General features: G+C 38.9%; 1 protein-coding gene across 3 annotated transcripts; it reads right to left on the minus strand.

Moving 5' to 3' along the window:
- Positions 1–1,619: 1,619 nt before the first annotated feature.
- Positions 1,620–15,264, minus strand: cacng6a (calcium channel, voltage-dependent, gamma subunit 6a). Of its 3 annotated transcripts, none has more exons than XM_082520435.1 (7): positions 15,219–15,264; positions 11,259–11,850; positions 9,722–9,832; positions 9,376–9,484; positions 4,998–5,072; positions 2,317–2,454; positions 1,620–2,225 (listed from the first exon to the last, which is right to left on the minus strand). In XM_082520435.1, the coding sequence occupies exons 2-7, from the start codon at positions 11,466–11,468 to the stop codon at positions 2,005–2,007; spliced, it is 864 nt and encodes a 287-aa protein (XP_082376561.1). In that variant the 5' UTR covers positions 11,469–11,850; positions 15,219–15,264; the 3' UTR covers positions 1,620–2,004. The 3 variants fall into 3 exon arrangements, with proteins under 3 accessions (XP_082376561.1, XP_082376562.1, XP_082376560.1); XM_082520436.1 differs by lacking the exon at positions 15,219–15,264 and adding an exon at positions 14,851–14,951; XM_082520434.1 differs by lacking the exon at positions 15,219–15,264 and adding an exon at positions 14,851–14,890 and having other exon boundaries at positions 11,259–11,540.
- Positions 15,265–16,679: the final 1,415 nt, after the last annotated feature.

A 16,679-nucleotide genomic window follows, 5' to 3' on the forward strand; every position in this document is an offset into this window, starting at 1 on the left:
GAAATAGAGCATGTAGTTAACAGTTCAGTTATGAGGTGTAAAGTGGGACAGTTCATAAAAGCAGCGATAGTGGAGGCAGCGACTGTAAGCCAAGAACGTGTTGAGAGTGCAGAATAGGAGAAAAATGGAACCTGATAGAGGATGACATTAAATATTCATGTGATGTTAAATAATGAAATGAACTCATTCATACTCAGTCGATTCAGTTCAAAAAAGTTGCAGCGACAGTTCACCCTTCATTCAGGCAGAGAAGCACTTTGTTTTAACAGAAATCATCCGAGAAAAACCTTGAAGGTAAAAACCTGGCAGCTGATTAACACAGTGCAGCTTCTGCAGGACTGTGTAGTCCCCTCTGTACTTACATTTAAAATGTCAAACCAATACTGTTCTTACAGTGTTCTTGTATCTGCATGTGATGAAGATGACAAGACAGGAGTGTTACGCTACATTTATAACAGCCAAATATATATATAAATACATGTATATGTACTGGTACAATATTACAACAGGATGGACCTGTCTCCTTGAAGTTATATTTATACGTTGAACACAGTGAATTGTGATCATTTATTTTATCAGCCAAATATATGGAAAGTTTTGTAAGCTCATATATGACCTTGAAAATATACTCAAACAAGCTTTGATCTTATTATAATTTCCATTTCTGATTACTGCAGAAATTCTAATGTTTTCCAGTGAACCAAGTAGCAATAGTGATATTGAATCATATCAGCATTATTTAGTGCTGCAGAAGCTTCATGGCTAACCCGCAACATGATCCCTTTTTGGCTTTTAAAAAATATAACTGAAAACCATTTTAAAAGCATGTACCGTCCATTTTCTTCTGCTTATCCAATTCAGAGGGATACAGCCCAGTAACAATTATATTTTACTGACAAGTTTTTGTCAGTAAATACACAATTTAGCAGCTTTTTCTTTTTAAATTTACAAAAGTGATTTTGTTTTGAATTAAATGCATATAATTGTAATTTCAAGAAGACGGGCTCATACATGGTTATGCAGGTAATTCGAAATAATCTCAATATACACAAAGGATCAACAAAAAACATCATAGCAATAATAAAGGAGCTCTGCGGGAGAAAAGGCAATCAGGGTTGTTTTTTTTCACACATCACTAAAAATAAACTTTATGACTTTCTCAAATTGGCAGTCAGCACACAGTTCTGATGATGGTGTGGTCACATCGTTACCTGAGCAGAAAGGCAGCTTTTTAAAAGAAAATGAGAAAGCTATCGAAGCGTAGCCACAGTAAATGTATTTGGGGTAAAACAAGAGTGACATTAACACAACATTTAACTGCTGAATGCTCTCGGCTTGTGCAATTGTGCATCTATGAGCAGAACCTTTCTCAGAGTAAACACACAGAACAAAAGTCATTTTAAAAGCTTATTAGCTAATGGGTGAATTAGCTGTGTGAATAATAAATAAGGAGAGAAATTAACTGGAAAGCATTTTAATATGTGTCGAGCATCATAAAAATGTTAGCAGTGAAGGTGGCAGATATTTTAATTGGCATTTCAGCAAATTCTTAAATAAGTAGTGAGTTTAAGTAGAGGGATGAAAATCATGAATATTAAAAAAAAAAAGTTGGAAGGAACAAAATTTTTCTTTTCTTTTTTTTAAATCATTTTTGAATTATTAACAACAATAGCCTCTAAACCCTGCAAGATCATTATTAAGACAATACAGAAGTGTTTCCCACACACATCTGAGCAATAAGGTCACCACATTCTTTGTAAATTAATGGCTTGTTGTGCAACAGAAAGAAATTAAAGCTATTTTTTACTAAATTAGGATACGATAATGGCATATTTTGGTAAATGCAGTAACTAAAGTAAAACCAGCGACTCTTTTAACAAAATTGCTCTAAGTCAACAGAAAAAGCTATCTCTTTGGTAAGACATCTCTGGGAAACCTCCTCACTTCTCTGCACCCTCCCCCTTACAAGAGGGGCAGATAAAATGCACCATCACCTCCAGTCCACTAGCTACTGCTGTCCTTGTGAGGGAGGCACTTCTGCCAGGGGCTGTAGGGCAACGCCAACAGCAGGAAGAGGATCCCACCCACGATGAGGACAGCCCCCGCACAGCCAATACACGATACTGACCAGGAGAGCTCATGGTGGAGAGGAACTGTGTGATTGCTGGCAAGAAAAGCCAAAACAGACTGGTGGAAAACCAAGAGGGACAGGAGCACCAGAACACCTGTGATGGAGGAACCAGAACGAGCTGTGAGAGGTATAGTTTTGGATAAATTTGCCTTTGTGAGGGTAACTTTGCTGCCACCTTTACTGACCTGACAGAATGAAGCATACAGATGCTGGTTTAAGGAAAAACAGGATCTCCTTACTGAGAGCCATAGTGATGCAGATGGCGCCCATCACCATCAGAAACAGGCTGAATAGGGCCAACATTGCTGCTGCCACATTCAGATCTACATAGGGAATAATGACGGTGTTAATATAAGTGGATTTTGGACAGAACTCGATCAAAAGGTGGTTCATTTATTTCTGTGTTCAACAGGGAAAAATGTATCGTATCTAAAAGACAGAGCGGACAAGTTTGTAACCAGCTGCTGCCTTTTAAATGCCGCCATTGTTTTTGTCTCACTGTAATGTTGCTGTAGCATAGCATTAGGGGGTGTCAGCACAGAAGGAGACTACCAGAGAGGATACCACTGACTGAAATGATGAAGTGGTAAAAACATTAGATGGTTACATACACAACTGGCGCCTTGTTCTGTAGCAATCAACTGTCAGCAACAAAGCGATGCATGACGAGTAAATCGCTTTAAATGCGGACAGGGCTTTCGTGTGTAACAGCTCGTAGCAAGGTTGAACAAATGATACGTAAACCATTTTATATTTGTGTTAGTAGGAGTCTATTTCATGGAAAAAATATACACAATTAGCCAGTTCACTAATGACGGGGGTGACACAGTTGAGGAATGACAGTAACAAATTGCAAATGATTTCCAGTAGGAATGATAAAGCAGCTTTGTACGCAGTTTGGTTTGACTAATGAAAAATTAGCAATGGGAATGATCCCATGTTGCAAATCACAGCTTCCATGTTAAGGCATGAGGTTTCAGGAGCTTGCTCAAATAAAAGCTGCTTAACATTCCAGTTTGTGAATCACTCTGTTGTAATAAATGCTCAACTAACATTGTGACTGTATACCCAAACTAAATCTTAAATTCATGTTTTGGGGCATGCTCAATCATCCAGGTAAGTAAACGCTAAAAGGTTGATTCTGTTCATCCGGGCGTAACGTTTTCAGTGGGAGAAACATTTCGTCACTCATCCAAGTGACCTCACAGCCCATTGTTCATTCAGTGGGCTGGTTTCAGTCAATGTGCAAATGTACTGTTTTTAAGGTTGGGGAAACCTGCAGCTGAGCCTGAAGAAGTCAATTGGATGAGTGATGAAACGTTTCTCCCACTGAAAGCGCTATGTCCACATGAACAGTGACACAAGTTAGGTTGAACACAAAATCGGAAAACCCTTGCCTAGCATACACTCATTTAGATTCTGGAGATAAAAGTTAGTATTTTGACCTTTCCCGTAAAACCAGCTGATATCCAGGCCAAGACTTCCTCTTCCATGTGCCAGTCATTGTTTATGAATGCTAAAATGTCATTGGACAGTTTAGGTTTTGGCAAACTTATTTCCTCAGTTGCGCTGCACATGGACTCATTTACATGAACACAACCAGAGCTTTCTAAATTTGATTAGACTTCAGGTGGAATACAAATGCAAATAAGAAAGCTTGTAGTAATAAAAAAATGTTTGTTTATAGGTGATATTTGATTCTACTTATTTGCAGAAATTGTTTTGCATAGATTACACTGAAGACACATTTGAGTTGAAAATGTGTATATTATATATATATTTTTTAACTATAAGACAGCGGTCCATAACCTTTTTTGTGCTATACACTGGTTTATGTCCAACAATATTTTCATGGACTGGCCTTTAAGGTGTAGCAGATAAATACAACAAAAATTAAACCAGTACCAAAAAAAAGAACATCTATTCATAACACACAGAAAAAGACCCAGGGAAAGCGAGTTAACGATAAAAGAAATAACGATACAAATCAATAAAAACCCTGAAAACTATAAATTTCACACCCAAGCCTCAACTCATGACTGGTCCATGGTCCACTGGTTGGAGACCACTGCTATAAGAGACAGAATATAAAGTAGTGCGATAAAGTTGGGAAAAGATAGAAATTTTAGGGTCATCTTATTTGTTGGATTCTGACAACATATATCCTGCCAAAAAAGAAGACAGCACTTTCTCTGCTAGCTACAGAGCTACAGATAATGTAACAGAAAATTTTTGTGTTGAACAATTTTCAGTCCCTCCAAAACCACCGATGCTACAGATGTAAATGGCATGTTGGATGTCTTGGAAAGTGCTTTTATTCCAATAACACAATCATCTTCAGATGTAAAAGGTTTGGATAGGTGTATGGATTTTGAATTAGACTCCAAATGAATTATTTTTCATACTCGTGGCGACTTTAAATCACTAGATTGAGGCTTATAGCGTGACAATGATGTGGCACCAGTGAACAATGAGTTTTTAATGTACGTGCGTCTTTCTTCATTCAGTGTATGGCGCTGTGTGATCTTAATACATTATGAAACTGCCAGTGAAATGGGAGGTTAGACAGCAGCTCGGAGGCACTTGAACGCAACGTAGGCGGAATGCATTTCAAACACTCAGGGAGCAGACAATGATCAACCTGAAAGAGCGTAGCAAGGAGGTGAAGGGAGACACAGAGAAAACGATGGGACAGAGAAATACAGGGATAGATCATGGGAAAGGTGATGGCAGGATAAGAGAGGATAAAGATGAAAGGGCAGAGAGGGCACAGGTGAAAGGGGGAGGGGGTGGGGTCAGTGAGAGGTACAAGTGGAGAAAAAAGAAAAGAGAGGAGTGGGCAGCTGAAAGAGCCTAAGTGACTCACTTTTCTGTGTCGTCTTCTGAAACATCACAGCATTTTCCCCTGTAGTAAAAAACTTGAAGTACGTGCAGTTTGATTCTGCAGGAGACGAAAGGAGAGCGAAAGACAAATCGCTATAAGTGACATGAACACTGACAGGTAATCTCCTGTAGTTGCAAATTATCTTGATCATCTTTTTGAAATTCAAGAAGCCACATCCCCACATCCTCTTCCTCGTCCCACCCCTGGATGCTTTGGTTTCAAGTATTCTCCATCAAACATAATCAGCCGTGAACGTCAATGACAAGCTCAAGGTGACAACCCAATGCTTCCTGCGCAATTTGTATTCTGCCTTCTTGATGATGTGTTACAGTAATTAGAAATTGGCCGTCAAATAGATTGTGACACCTCTATCTGTTCCCTTGTGCATTGGCAAACACGAGCATGCACAACACGCGCACACATCACTCTTAATTAGTGTGATCAAAGCCGCATCCTCAGTGTTCTGGCTTGGTCTCTTTTTTTCTGCTGCCGCAGCTATAAGAGTTTCAGCGAACACTGCAGCACTCTAAAATCCCAATTGGCAGAATTCAAATCCCATCAACAAATAAAGGCTCGCTGTAGCTGGCCAGTCAGGCAATAATTGGACTTTCCTTTCATTGACCACAGAACATGTGTACACTTTAATCCCCAAAGGAATTTGTGGGCCAGCATTTCCATCATCAGTGTCTGGCTAAGAAGAAAACCCCTAAAATAACATCTCACATTTAAATTGGATAAAGGATCTTAATAAAGCAGGAAAGTCAGAACAGTCAGTGATGTAGCAGTTCATCTGACTCATGATCCATCAGTTCCCAGGTTATTGCCTGTAAATGTGACCTTGAACACAGAATGGGTGAAGACAATATTGTAGGTGGAGTAGCAGGTCTCCTGAACTGTGGACAGACGGATGGATGGACACATTGTTGTGGTATATACTGATCAGTCCTTTGACTGGATGAGCTAAAATCTAAAAATTCAATGATGATCATTTTTAAATTCTGAGGTTTGGGTTCAGCAACTTGCTGTTTTTCATGTTCTTCGAATAAATAAATCTGTGAATGAATAAATATTTGAGTTTTTATTGAAAGTTGTAGTATAGACTAAAAGCTAAACTTTATATACATCCATATTATATTAAGAGGAGATTTTATCTCAAATTATACTCCATACATTCATAAATGGAATCACTGAGCTTTTTCAGAATGCATGTATGCGTCACTATTAGTGCTATGTGACATCTCAATATGGCTACATAATATCTTTGTTTAAGCAGAATTAAACCTTGGTAAATCTAACCATCCATGTAACCATATAAAAAGAAAAAAATGATCAAAATGAGAGTATATTATATTAGTGATGGGTGGTCCAGCTCTTTTCAAAGATTTGGCTCTTTTGACTCGGCTCCCTTAGAAAAGCCTGGCTAAATGGCCCTTCATTCAGAGCATTGTATTTTAGCCTAATTTAGCAGTTCCGAGTTATCTTACTTTTGCATTTTGCTCGTTTCTTTAGCCTTGAATTCAAATTCATCTCCTCGTCTCTCTGTCTCTTGCCTGTACCGCTGCACTCGTTGTCTCCTGAACCTCTGCCTTCTTGCTTCTTTTACATAATGTTATGATCCTTGCCTGTCTTTGCATGTGATTGGTCTGCTTGGTGTGCCCAGCAAAATAAAGAAGATTCTCAGCAGAGCTGAGCAGGAGCGGTTAAAAGTTGTTTCGCTTTTGATGTTTGCTACAAAGAATCGGCTCGTTTGCAAATGACACATATTGCATTTATTGTTCTACTGCCCATGATGTTCTGCAGGGTGTTTGACTTTGTAACACGTGTACTGCACTTACTATGTTCCAGTAGTTTCTAACATTGTAGTTTAGCAATTTAAAGGAGTCTATAACATAAAAGAAGGTTTGTTTTGTTCTTTGACAGTGAATCTTTTTCCTGATGCAGGGTGCAGGCCAAGAATTTTACTTGTTTCAGCTTCATATTCATTCCTTCCACATGTTCAAAAAATCTTACTGCACCCCCATTACCCTGTAAAGCTTTCTCACTTGATGATAATCAAAGAGATCTCTTCTCTGATAAGATGCAGAGATGTCTCTGTGGACTCCTCAGTCCTTAGACTCAATACTTGAAATGTGCAATTCACTTGTATTTTTATTTTTATTTTTTTTATTCCTATTTATTCTATTTATCCCCTTTGTATATTTTATTTATATTTGTCTCTGTATTTATATGTGTGTGTGTGTGTGTGTGTGTGTGTGTGTATATATATATAACAATTCTCTTTTTGTAACTGTAACTTCGGTCGTTGCTGTGCTTTTCTTTGGAAGTCGAATTTCCCAGAGGAACCCACCCGAGGGATTAATAAAGTTCTATCTTATCTTATCTTATCTTAAAATCTCAATTTTGTTCTTTTATACGAATCATTTAGCAAAAAGAGGAGTTCATACAGGTGAGTCATGGAAAATAGGAGCGATACTGCAAATATGTCCTGGTCCTGGGTCTGGTCATTCAGTGTTTCTGATTTTGAATTAAGTTATACTTTTTATATTATGGCTTTCTGGTTGTATGGTAATTATAGTTCTGGTTTTTAGGTTTTCTGTTCTGTTTCTGTGTTTTTTACTGTGTTCCACGTCTAGTCAGTTTTGCCTCTGTGCCTCATGTTTCCTCTGTTCCCAGGTCTGTCATGTTTCCACGTCTTAGTGTCAAGCGTCTGTGTGAAGTGTCTCATGTTTTTATTTTCATAGTCCCTGTCCTGCGTGCAGTGTTTCTAGTTTTGCCTCCCCTTGTCTTGTTACGTTTGATTACTCCCAGCTGTGCTTTCCTCCTGTGTCTCATTCCCTCATTTCCCCTCACTGTATTTAAGCCCTGTGTTTCTCTCTGTCAGTGTTGCTTTGTACCGTTACCATGCTGTGTGCTTTTCCCCCCTCCGTGTTCTTGGTAGGGTTCTACCTCTATTCCCAGTGTCTTAGTTCCTTGTCATTAATTTCTAGTGTTCTGTTTTTGGATTTTTGGTTCCTAGTATGTTTTTGCTACAGCGCAATAAAGCTGCCTCTTTTAGTTCACCCTTGTGTCCTGTGAGTGCTGCATTTGGGTCCTTCATCCTATCTGCCACACAGCACACCTTGACAAAATAGCTTTAACAATGTTTCCAAAGTTTTCCAACCCACAGTCTCATTTTGTTCTGCTGCTCCTGCACCTGAAACTGTAAGTTGTGAGATCAGTAGAACCTGATTAGGCTTGAGAACTGGTAGGGTATATGACAGCATAGAGTTGGAGCATTGGGTATTATTTTAGTCCATTGGTGTTGAGGCGCTGTTTTGGACATTTTGAAGCCTCAGCTGTGGGCTGTTTGAGCAAGAAGAGACCATATTTGCATTAGAGGTTTTCATTATCAGCTAATGATAGCAAGCTTGATTAGCAGGCTGCATCCATAAATTCTATAGGTGCAGCACACCGATAGACTAGAATTTTACTCACCAAAACTAAAGCACAAAATTCTTGAGTGTTCTAATTATTAGTTAATGGATCAACAGCACAAGTATGAAGGGATGGTCAAACTGAGTATATATGAGCCAAAGCTGTTTTCATACCAGGATGTAAACATGACTTTTATTGCTGTAAAGTTTGGCATTTTAAAATGGGATTCTGAGATCTGAAGTTTTTTGCAGTTCAATGTGACAGTTGTTTTGCTGCTTCGGTATACACTAGACAAGTCAGTCTATCACAAGGATTACATATACCACCACATACTCTTCCATCAAAACATATGATCAGTTTAGAATGACCTGTTTATCTAATGTGCATGCCTTTGGACTATAGGAAGAAAGTACAGCGAGAACATGCAGACTCCACGCAGACAGGCCCCAGCCAACCACTGCTGAACACTGCACCGCTCTCTCATCGTGGCAGAACAGCATTTGAAATCATTAAAACAGATATATTAAAACCCATGCAGTATGAACACAAGTTAAAATTCAAGTGTTTAGACACTCAAACAGAAGCCGGATATTGTTGTCCTTGTTCTGTTGTATCCCTTCACTTGACCCAAAAACAAAATGTGGACCATTTCACTCTGTAACAATGACTCAGTCAGTTACTCAGCCAGACTATTCAGCCTGCCAGCCATCAAACAGTGAGCCAAGCATCATTTGTCTAGCCAAAAAGTCAGGTAGACCACTCCTTCATTCTAACTCTCTCCCTCAAACTGAACTGTCCAACAAGCTCGACGGTTTGACAAACGTCCAGTCAGCTGATTGCTCCATCAATCATCTGTTCAAACCTCTTTTCATCAGACGGACTAGTCATCCATCATCCAAAAGTTAGACACACATCCACCCAACCAGTCAGTAATTTCACAAGTCACCTCCAGCCAGTTCAGCAGGTCCGCAGCTCTCTCTCTCTGGGTCAATATCAGACACCCACAGGGTCTTGGTGCAGCCCTTCCACAGCCCATAGTGGGCTGTCAGACAAGTCTGCAAAACAAAGACTGTTGATTTAAAATCAGGGGTAATATTTTTTGCCATCGATCACAGGGTTTTGCCCTTTGGACCAAACAGCCTTTCATTTCTAAAAGGAAATGACTGTTTAGTTGGTACTTTAGCCCGTACTACTTCTACCCTGGACAGATAATATCTAAGACACTCTGTCACATCTGTTTATCAGTGAAAACAGCAACATAGCTCATGAACAGAAAAAAGTCTGACTTTCACCTGATTGTTATAGAAACTCTTCGGCGGTGCCAGCTCCACCCAGAACTCAGTCCCGACCCCGAGGACTGTCAGGACTACACCAACAATGGCGACAAAGAATGCTAATTTGATCTGGTGACAAAACAAGAACAATTTAAGTTAACGTAAGGATTTTTTTTTTCATAAATGTACTGTCACTGGCGTGTGCTCAAGTCGTGAGGTGTAGTCAGTTACAGTGTCCCTTACACGCTGCCCTTTAGTCTCTAATTGTTAGCGTTCATTCCCAGATTATACAGTCTATTCCTATTTGGTAGGGACCCACACCTGCCAAAATCTAATACACAACAAAAGATAAACAGACTAACTAATGTGCCCCATTTATATCATATTTTATTCACAGCATTGTGCAAAAGTCTTGAAGTACCATTTCTTTATATTTTGCTTGGAAAATTGGAACTAGTTGCAATGATTATTGAAGCAATGCGGTATATAAGGCAAAACCAGACAGCTTGTACTCTTTTAGGCAACCTTTCTTTTAATTTCTTTTAGTAGTCTTCAGGAATATCCCTAGCCCCACTGCCTAAAATATAGGCCCAAACTATGACAGAGCTATTTCTTTTCTTTGTCATTATGCAAATGACCAGATGTTCATGCAAAGAATAGTGTAACTGCCACTGCCTCCAGTAAGAACACCATTAGATAAATTTCCAGGTTATTGCTTATAAATAACTTTTGAATACCGTCAAATTCAATGTAGTGACAAAACGGGATGTAAACATCTTAAATAAATATGTTTAGATAAAACTAAATATACTGCATATATATGAGAGAGAGAGTATTTAATTGAAAGTTAAACAAGCAAGTTAATGAAATGAAATGAAGACATCACTTTCAGTTTGTCACATATTAATTTATTTCTAAATGTATTTTTAACAGTAGTTTTTAGGGCATTTTACTGAGGATGTGTTGATGAATTTGTTGATTTATTTCTGTAATTTAAATTTTGTCAGTTGTGATCCTCCATACCATCCAAACAATAAACGGCAGCATAGAAATAGGACTCCTACCCATCACTCCTACACACAGCACTACACAGAATCAAAATGGTGCTTTCAGAGGTGTCTGGCTGAGCTCAGTTACATAAAATTACTTAGATTATTTAGACTAAGTCTGTAAAGCACATAATGCTGACTTTTTTACTCATAAATCATATATGATTTGGTCACATATATGACTATAGTGACCAAACAAAGATATGTCCCATTCCCATTTTTTCTCACTGCCTGATGTTGTCAGATGAATGACAGACAGCAAGGCCAGATTTGACACCTATAGATTGCATTTCAGTTTAATCTTTATCACCTTATTGTCAGATAACTGAAATTAATCTTTTCAAAACATGTATTTTCTAATATTCAGAGCCATTTTCTGATCCTGTGGTGTGTTCCCTGTACCTTGACTTCACTTAAGGCAGCTATTTGATTGGTTCTGTTACCTCCAGACTACGATCATGCATCCAGAAAATAAACATACATCTACACAATATAAAACCAGTTACCTTTCCCTCCTGGGCCTCACTCATGGCATGTCCTGTTGATGTTGTCCTGCGGCGCTTGTTCCCACCAAATGTACTGCGTCCACTCATCAGGCTGGCCAGACCCCCTGCACCCTGGGCTGGTCCTCCTGGTACAGGCCCGCCAGCCACTCCGGGGGTCCCTGGGCCTACAGTGCGGCCCTCCTCGTCAGTCACAAAAAACGTTGACCACATTTTGAGAAAATATAAAACTACCAAGGAAGCCGAGCAGGGTCCAGTCTGTGGTCTAACTCGATTTGGGCTTTTCTTCAATTCAAGATTAAGAGTAGAGCAAAAACAGAGGAAATGGCTAGTTAGGAATTGAAAGAAAAACTATTAAAATGTCCAGAATGGGACCAGAAACTAGACATACAACGTCTTTAGGAGGAAAAGGTGCCAATTATCCTTCTCTTGAAAAGAATGCTGAGGAAAAATGGTGGCTTGGATGACAGATACAAAACCGCTAAGTGAATCATCATGGAAAAAATAAACGATTACAGATTAAAGAAGATGTACTGAGAAGAGTATCTTCTGAACATCAGTAGAGGTAGGTCAGGAGAGTAAGAAAGGACACTTCCTAGAATGAAAAGAGGGAACAAAGAATTAAAATGTAAGAGCCATTAAATATGTTTATATCATCATAAAAGAGGCTTCACATACAGAATGTGCAAAACATGCAAGAGTCACAGAAATATTCAAAAGTGTCAGCTAGTCATTTTGCAAAAGGCTTTATTATATAAAATTTTATTTTAGTAACAGAAATCTGAATTCTCAAATATACATATACAAAGTCAATATAAACTAATTCTTATCTTTTTGGACATAAAAACCAAAAAGCATTAAATATGCAGAATTTAAAAAATGTTATTACAGGAAATGCAAATGTGTAATATCATGATCTGGCTCTTTGATTCATAAAAAACCCAGCAATTTAAATCAAATGATTACATCTAAAACCATTGTGAACTTCATCAGAGGTCCCAACTCATACAAAGACATATTACACAGGTCTGTAACAAAAAAACTCCATAGGATTTTTTGACTGTTTCTTATAGATGTTTACTATGGAACAGGATTAGGGCCACTGGGGGAAAAAAAAACAAAAAAAAAAAAAACGGGTGCATCGTTTTTTTTTTTGTTTGTTTGTTTGTTTTTTTCCAGAATTCTGAAAAAGAAAGTCAGAATTCAGAGAATTCTGACTTTAATCTTAGAATTCAGGCTTTTTTCTCTGAATTCTTTTTTTCTCAGAATTCAAACTTTTTTTCAGAATTCAGACTTTTTTCTCAGAAATCTGACTTTAATCTCAGAATTCGGGGGGTGGTAACATAACATTTACCAAAAATATCCCATGCAGCTGAATATTTTTTTCTTGAAGACCTGTTTTATTTGTGAGAAAGTATTGTATTATAAAACTAAATCCAGCTTTGACATTTCATTGTGACTGACCCATGGCTCAAGCAAGATGGTTATTTATGTCAGTGAACAATATAAAAGTCCATTATGAAGTCTCATTATCCGTATATCACCCAGGTGTAAATAATGTCAAACTCTCCAAAAATAGAAACTTTCATGAATGTCATTTGTTCAATCTTAAAAGTAAATGAACAGTTCACAAGACTCTAATTGGGCCATAAAAATGTCTATTCTGTTCTATTCCTGTGTGATCTGAGCCCACATGAAGCAGCTGTTCTGTAACAAAAGTCCACTGTAATTTGAGCCAAAAAAATGACTGCATTAAATAACCAGGATTCAGTGCTTTCATCAGTGCACTTAAAAAAAGGAAGAACACAATACTGGAGAGAGCTCGCAAATACTAGAAATCAGAAATAATTATCTGTGCCCTGTTCTCCATTTTTCATAAGGACACTAAGCCAATATAAAGGCACTTAGCATGGTGGTGTCAAAATCAATTATCTATTTTGAGATGTTGACAGCAAGCACATAGAGAAATAGTCAGCATAGTGAAATCTTAACCTGCTATCTATTCTGAGATACTTTGTGGTACCTCAGCGATACTCATCATGTTCAAGACACGACCAATTACCTATTCTGAGAAACTCTGTGATACGAAGTCACACAGACACATCGCCAGTGAACTCAGTCTTAAACCCTTTGTTTCTGGAGGGGGAATGACGCGGCTGCCCCGCTGAGTTCCACCCAGATGCGGTGACAACAGACACAACATGCAACCCTGTGTCTTGTTAGCAAAAATGAAAGCTGTTCCCTGGGGAGAAGACGCAATTTTACTTTCATATCAGCATCTACCTTGTGAATAAGATAACAAGTCACAGAGTGCAGGCTTAGAGACGTTTTCAGTCAGGTTTGTGAAACAGAGATAATAAGCCACAACAACACAGTAGAATATAAACATATGATCACATTAACAGACAAAATCCTCCACTTAATGCACATCTTCAAATTCTAAACCTTTACATATAATAATGCACTTCATTATAGTGATTTATCTCTGTTGATTGTGAAAGTGTCTTGCACAGTAAGTAGAGTTTTTTTTAAACCTCTTATCGCAGGGCACAGAAGGATTTGAGCCTATCCCAACTGACATCGAGCACCCTGGACAGGGCGCCAACCATACGTATTTTCACCTTTGGCCAATTTAGTACCACTAATTAAACAGACGCATGCAAACTCCACAGCAAAAGCTGATCAGCAGGTTATGAACCAGAACCTTTTTGAGTGTCTTGGGGACATCATTAATGACACTGGCATTTACAAATGTTATAACAATTTTATAGTGATTTGACAGTGCAAATGTATTAACTGCAAAGCAATTTGTTCTAATAGTCAAATTAGGTTGTAAACATTAGGGGCTCTCTACATAGTGTGTGGCCTAGATTAGTAACAGAAAGCCACAACTCAGAAAAAGTAATTATATACTTGAAATAGCTCTGGTTAGCACACACATTTATCCAATGACAAACATGTTCAAACACTGTTAGCAGTTAAATTCAACATATCTTCTTATATAGCATCCGTGTTATCTGCACATTTACACTAAAGTGGAAAAGAAAATGCAAAAATAGTTTATAGTTTTTCTCAAATGGTTATCTTGCATTAATAGGTAACATTACTCTGGTGTTAAGATATTTTCTAACAAGATTAAATTTTTGTTTAAAAGCACTTTTGTGCCTGATTTATTCATGTTGCAGAACTGCAACTTTTCCCCCTAATTAAGTAAAACTAAAGTTAACTCTGCTCCTGAGAGGGCAAAGGACAGCAGCACTCTTTATAAAAAAAAACCAAACATTTATTGCATTTTGTGGTATCATTTGTCTTTGTGCTGGCACTCCTATAATAACGCCTACATAACACTGTAAAAATGACATAACAATACACTGCAGGCAATTTGTCAAAAAAACAGTGGTGCAAAGTGGTCACTATGAGCTTCCATATCTAAAGCAACAGCAAACACAACCACAACAGCAAAACATCACTGACATATTTAACTGCTCGTAGCTGATTTCAAATATTTCTTATGTAAAGTGTCTGGGCACCTGTTTAAAAAAAAAAAAAAATTAAAGTCTGCTATCCTTACTCATCAAAACCAATCAGGTCTCACCTTATAAGGCATCCAATATAACACGCTGGAAAAGCAGCAATGAAGCATGAGCAGGAAAGTCCAGCGTCAACCTTTAACAAGTTCACTCACTTTCTTAGTGAATCCAAAAATAAGCCAACATGGAACCCACACAAACACGCACACACAACAAACACCATAAACACTCTGTAAAGGCAACGTTTGAAGTTCAGCTTTATTCCCCCACCAGCCCAGCCCCCTTCACACAGTTCAGCAGCCAGAAATTATCATGCTGAAATTAGACAAATTAGTCTCACTTTTTCACTCTTTAACACGTGCTGCACGCCTGCTTCACTGCGCTCGCCGCCATCTCACAAATATCACAACAATGACATTATCAAGTTGCTGACCTGGTTTTTGTGTGTGTGGTTCTGCTCGGAGTGACGGAGGGCGAGCTGAGGCCGGGAGAGGGAGTGATTGAGGGAGGGGAAAGTGAAAGGGTGAGGGGGGGAGGGGAGGGGGAGTGTAGGTCAAAGTAGCTCAGTATTACGTCTGAGGGGGGGTAGATGGGGTAACATGTGCTCATGCTTGAAGGAGGAGGTGAAAAAGAGATGGCGCGTGTGCGTGTTTGTGTGTGTATGTGTGTGTGTCAGTGGTATTCAGTCACACTGTAGCTTCTGTAAGTGAATCTGTTTGTTTACGCTAACATGGACAGTTGCGTTGGACGGCTGTCTCAGCTTCAAAGTGTACTTGTGCGAAAATGAGCACACACATTCAGACCCATCCCCTTCACTGCATGTGTGTGTGTGTTCCTGTGTGTGTGTGCCTCCTCTTTCTATTTTTGCTGCCCACCTGTTAATGACACTAAATCCGACCCAGGGGAAAGGGCTGCAGCAGGGGGCTTGTGTCAGCTCCGCCCTGGCTGTGAGGTTCATGTCTGCGGCCACAGCTACGATCCCGCTGATTGAAGAGGGAATTGTAGATTCAACACCTCAAGTAACACTGCCGGTTAGCTGTCGGTTGGCTCGCATGATCGGATGTTAGACTGGTGAGACCGATTCCACCAGACAGTGAAAACTTGATAGCTTACTGCCAGCTGACAGCAGCAATGAGACACCTTATCCAGTTTGTTTGCTATAACCAATTTAAAGCATTTAGTACGTTAGTCTTTAAGGACTATTATGAAACTTAAAATGAACCCATCAAACATTTGGACACTCAGAAACACTGGTAGACCAAGAACTACTTAATATTGTCATTTTATGAATTAAAACAAAAAAGAAAAACAAAGAAAACATTCTGATTTCTGTGGAAGTAATGGAAAGTCTGCAGCATATTGCTTTGGATTCCATTTTATTCTCTTGAACGTCTAGATGGAAATACTGAGCAGAGAAGAAAGCAATTAAGTTTACCATGCAACAAATATACATTAATGTTATAAACCTGTTGTTTACATCATTAAAAATCTGAATCCAGTTATACTTGTCTATGGATCTTGTGCTTGTTCCTGTGCTGACATGATTAGTGCCTCTGTTTTGTCCTTCGGTACAGCTTTGTCCAGCCACTGGTAGGATTTCCGGATGCAAACCACTTTCTCTATTTGCCGGTGGTACATACTGTGCAGGGGTCCTTCCATGATGGTTCGTCCTCTCAGAAAGGAATTGGCAAGAATACCAGAGGAGCAAAGCAACAACTACTGGTAGACAGAGCAGTCACCCAAGACTGCAAGACCCGGCTCCCCAACCTGTGCACTGCCTGGATTGATTACAAGAAGGCCTACGACTCGATCCTGGACCCACACCTGGATCCTGGAATGCCTAGAACTATATAAGATCAACAGGACCCTAAGAGCCTTCATCAGGAACTCAATG

The sequence above is a fragment of the Aulonocara stuartgranti genome (genome assembly GCF_965226115.1).
Source record: "Aulonocara stuartgranti genome assembly, chromosome: 22".
NCBI classification, from domain to species: domain Eukaryota; kingdom Metazoa; phylum Chordata; class Actinopteri; order Cichliformes; family Cichlidae; genus Aulonocara; species Aulonocara stuartgranti.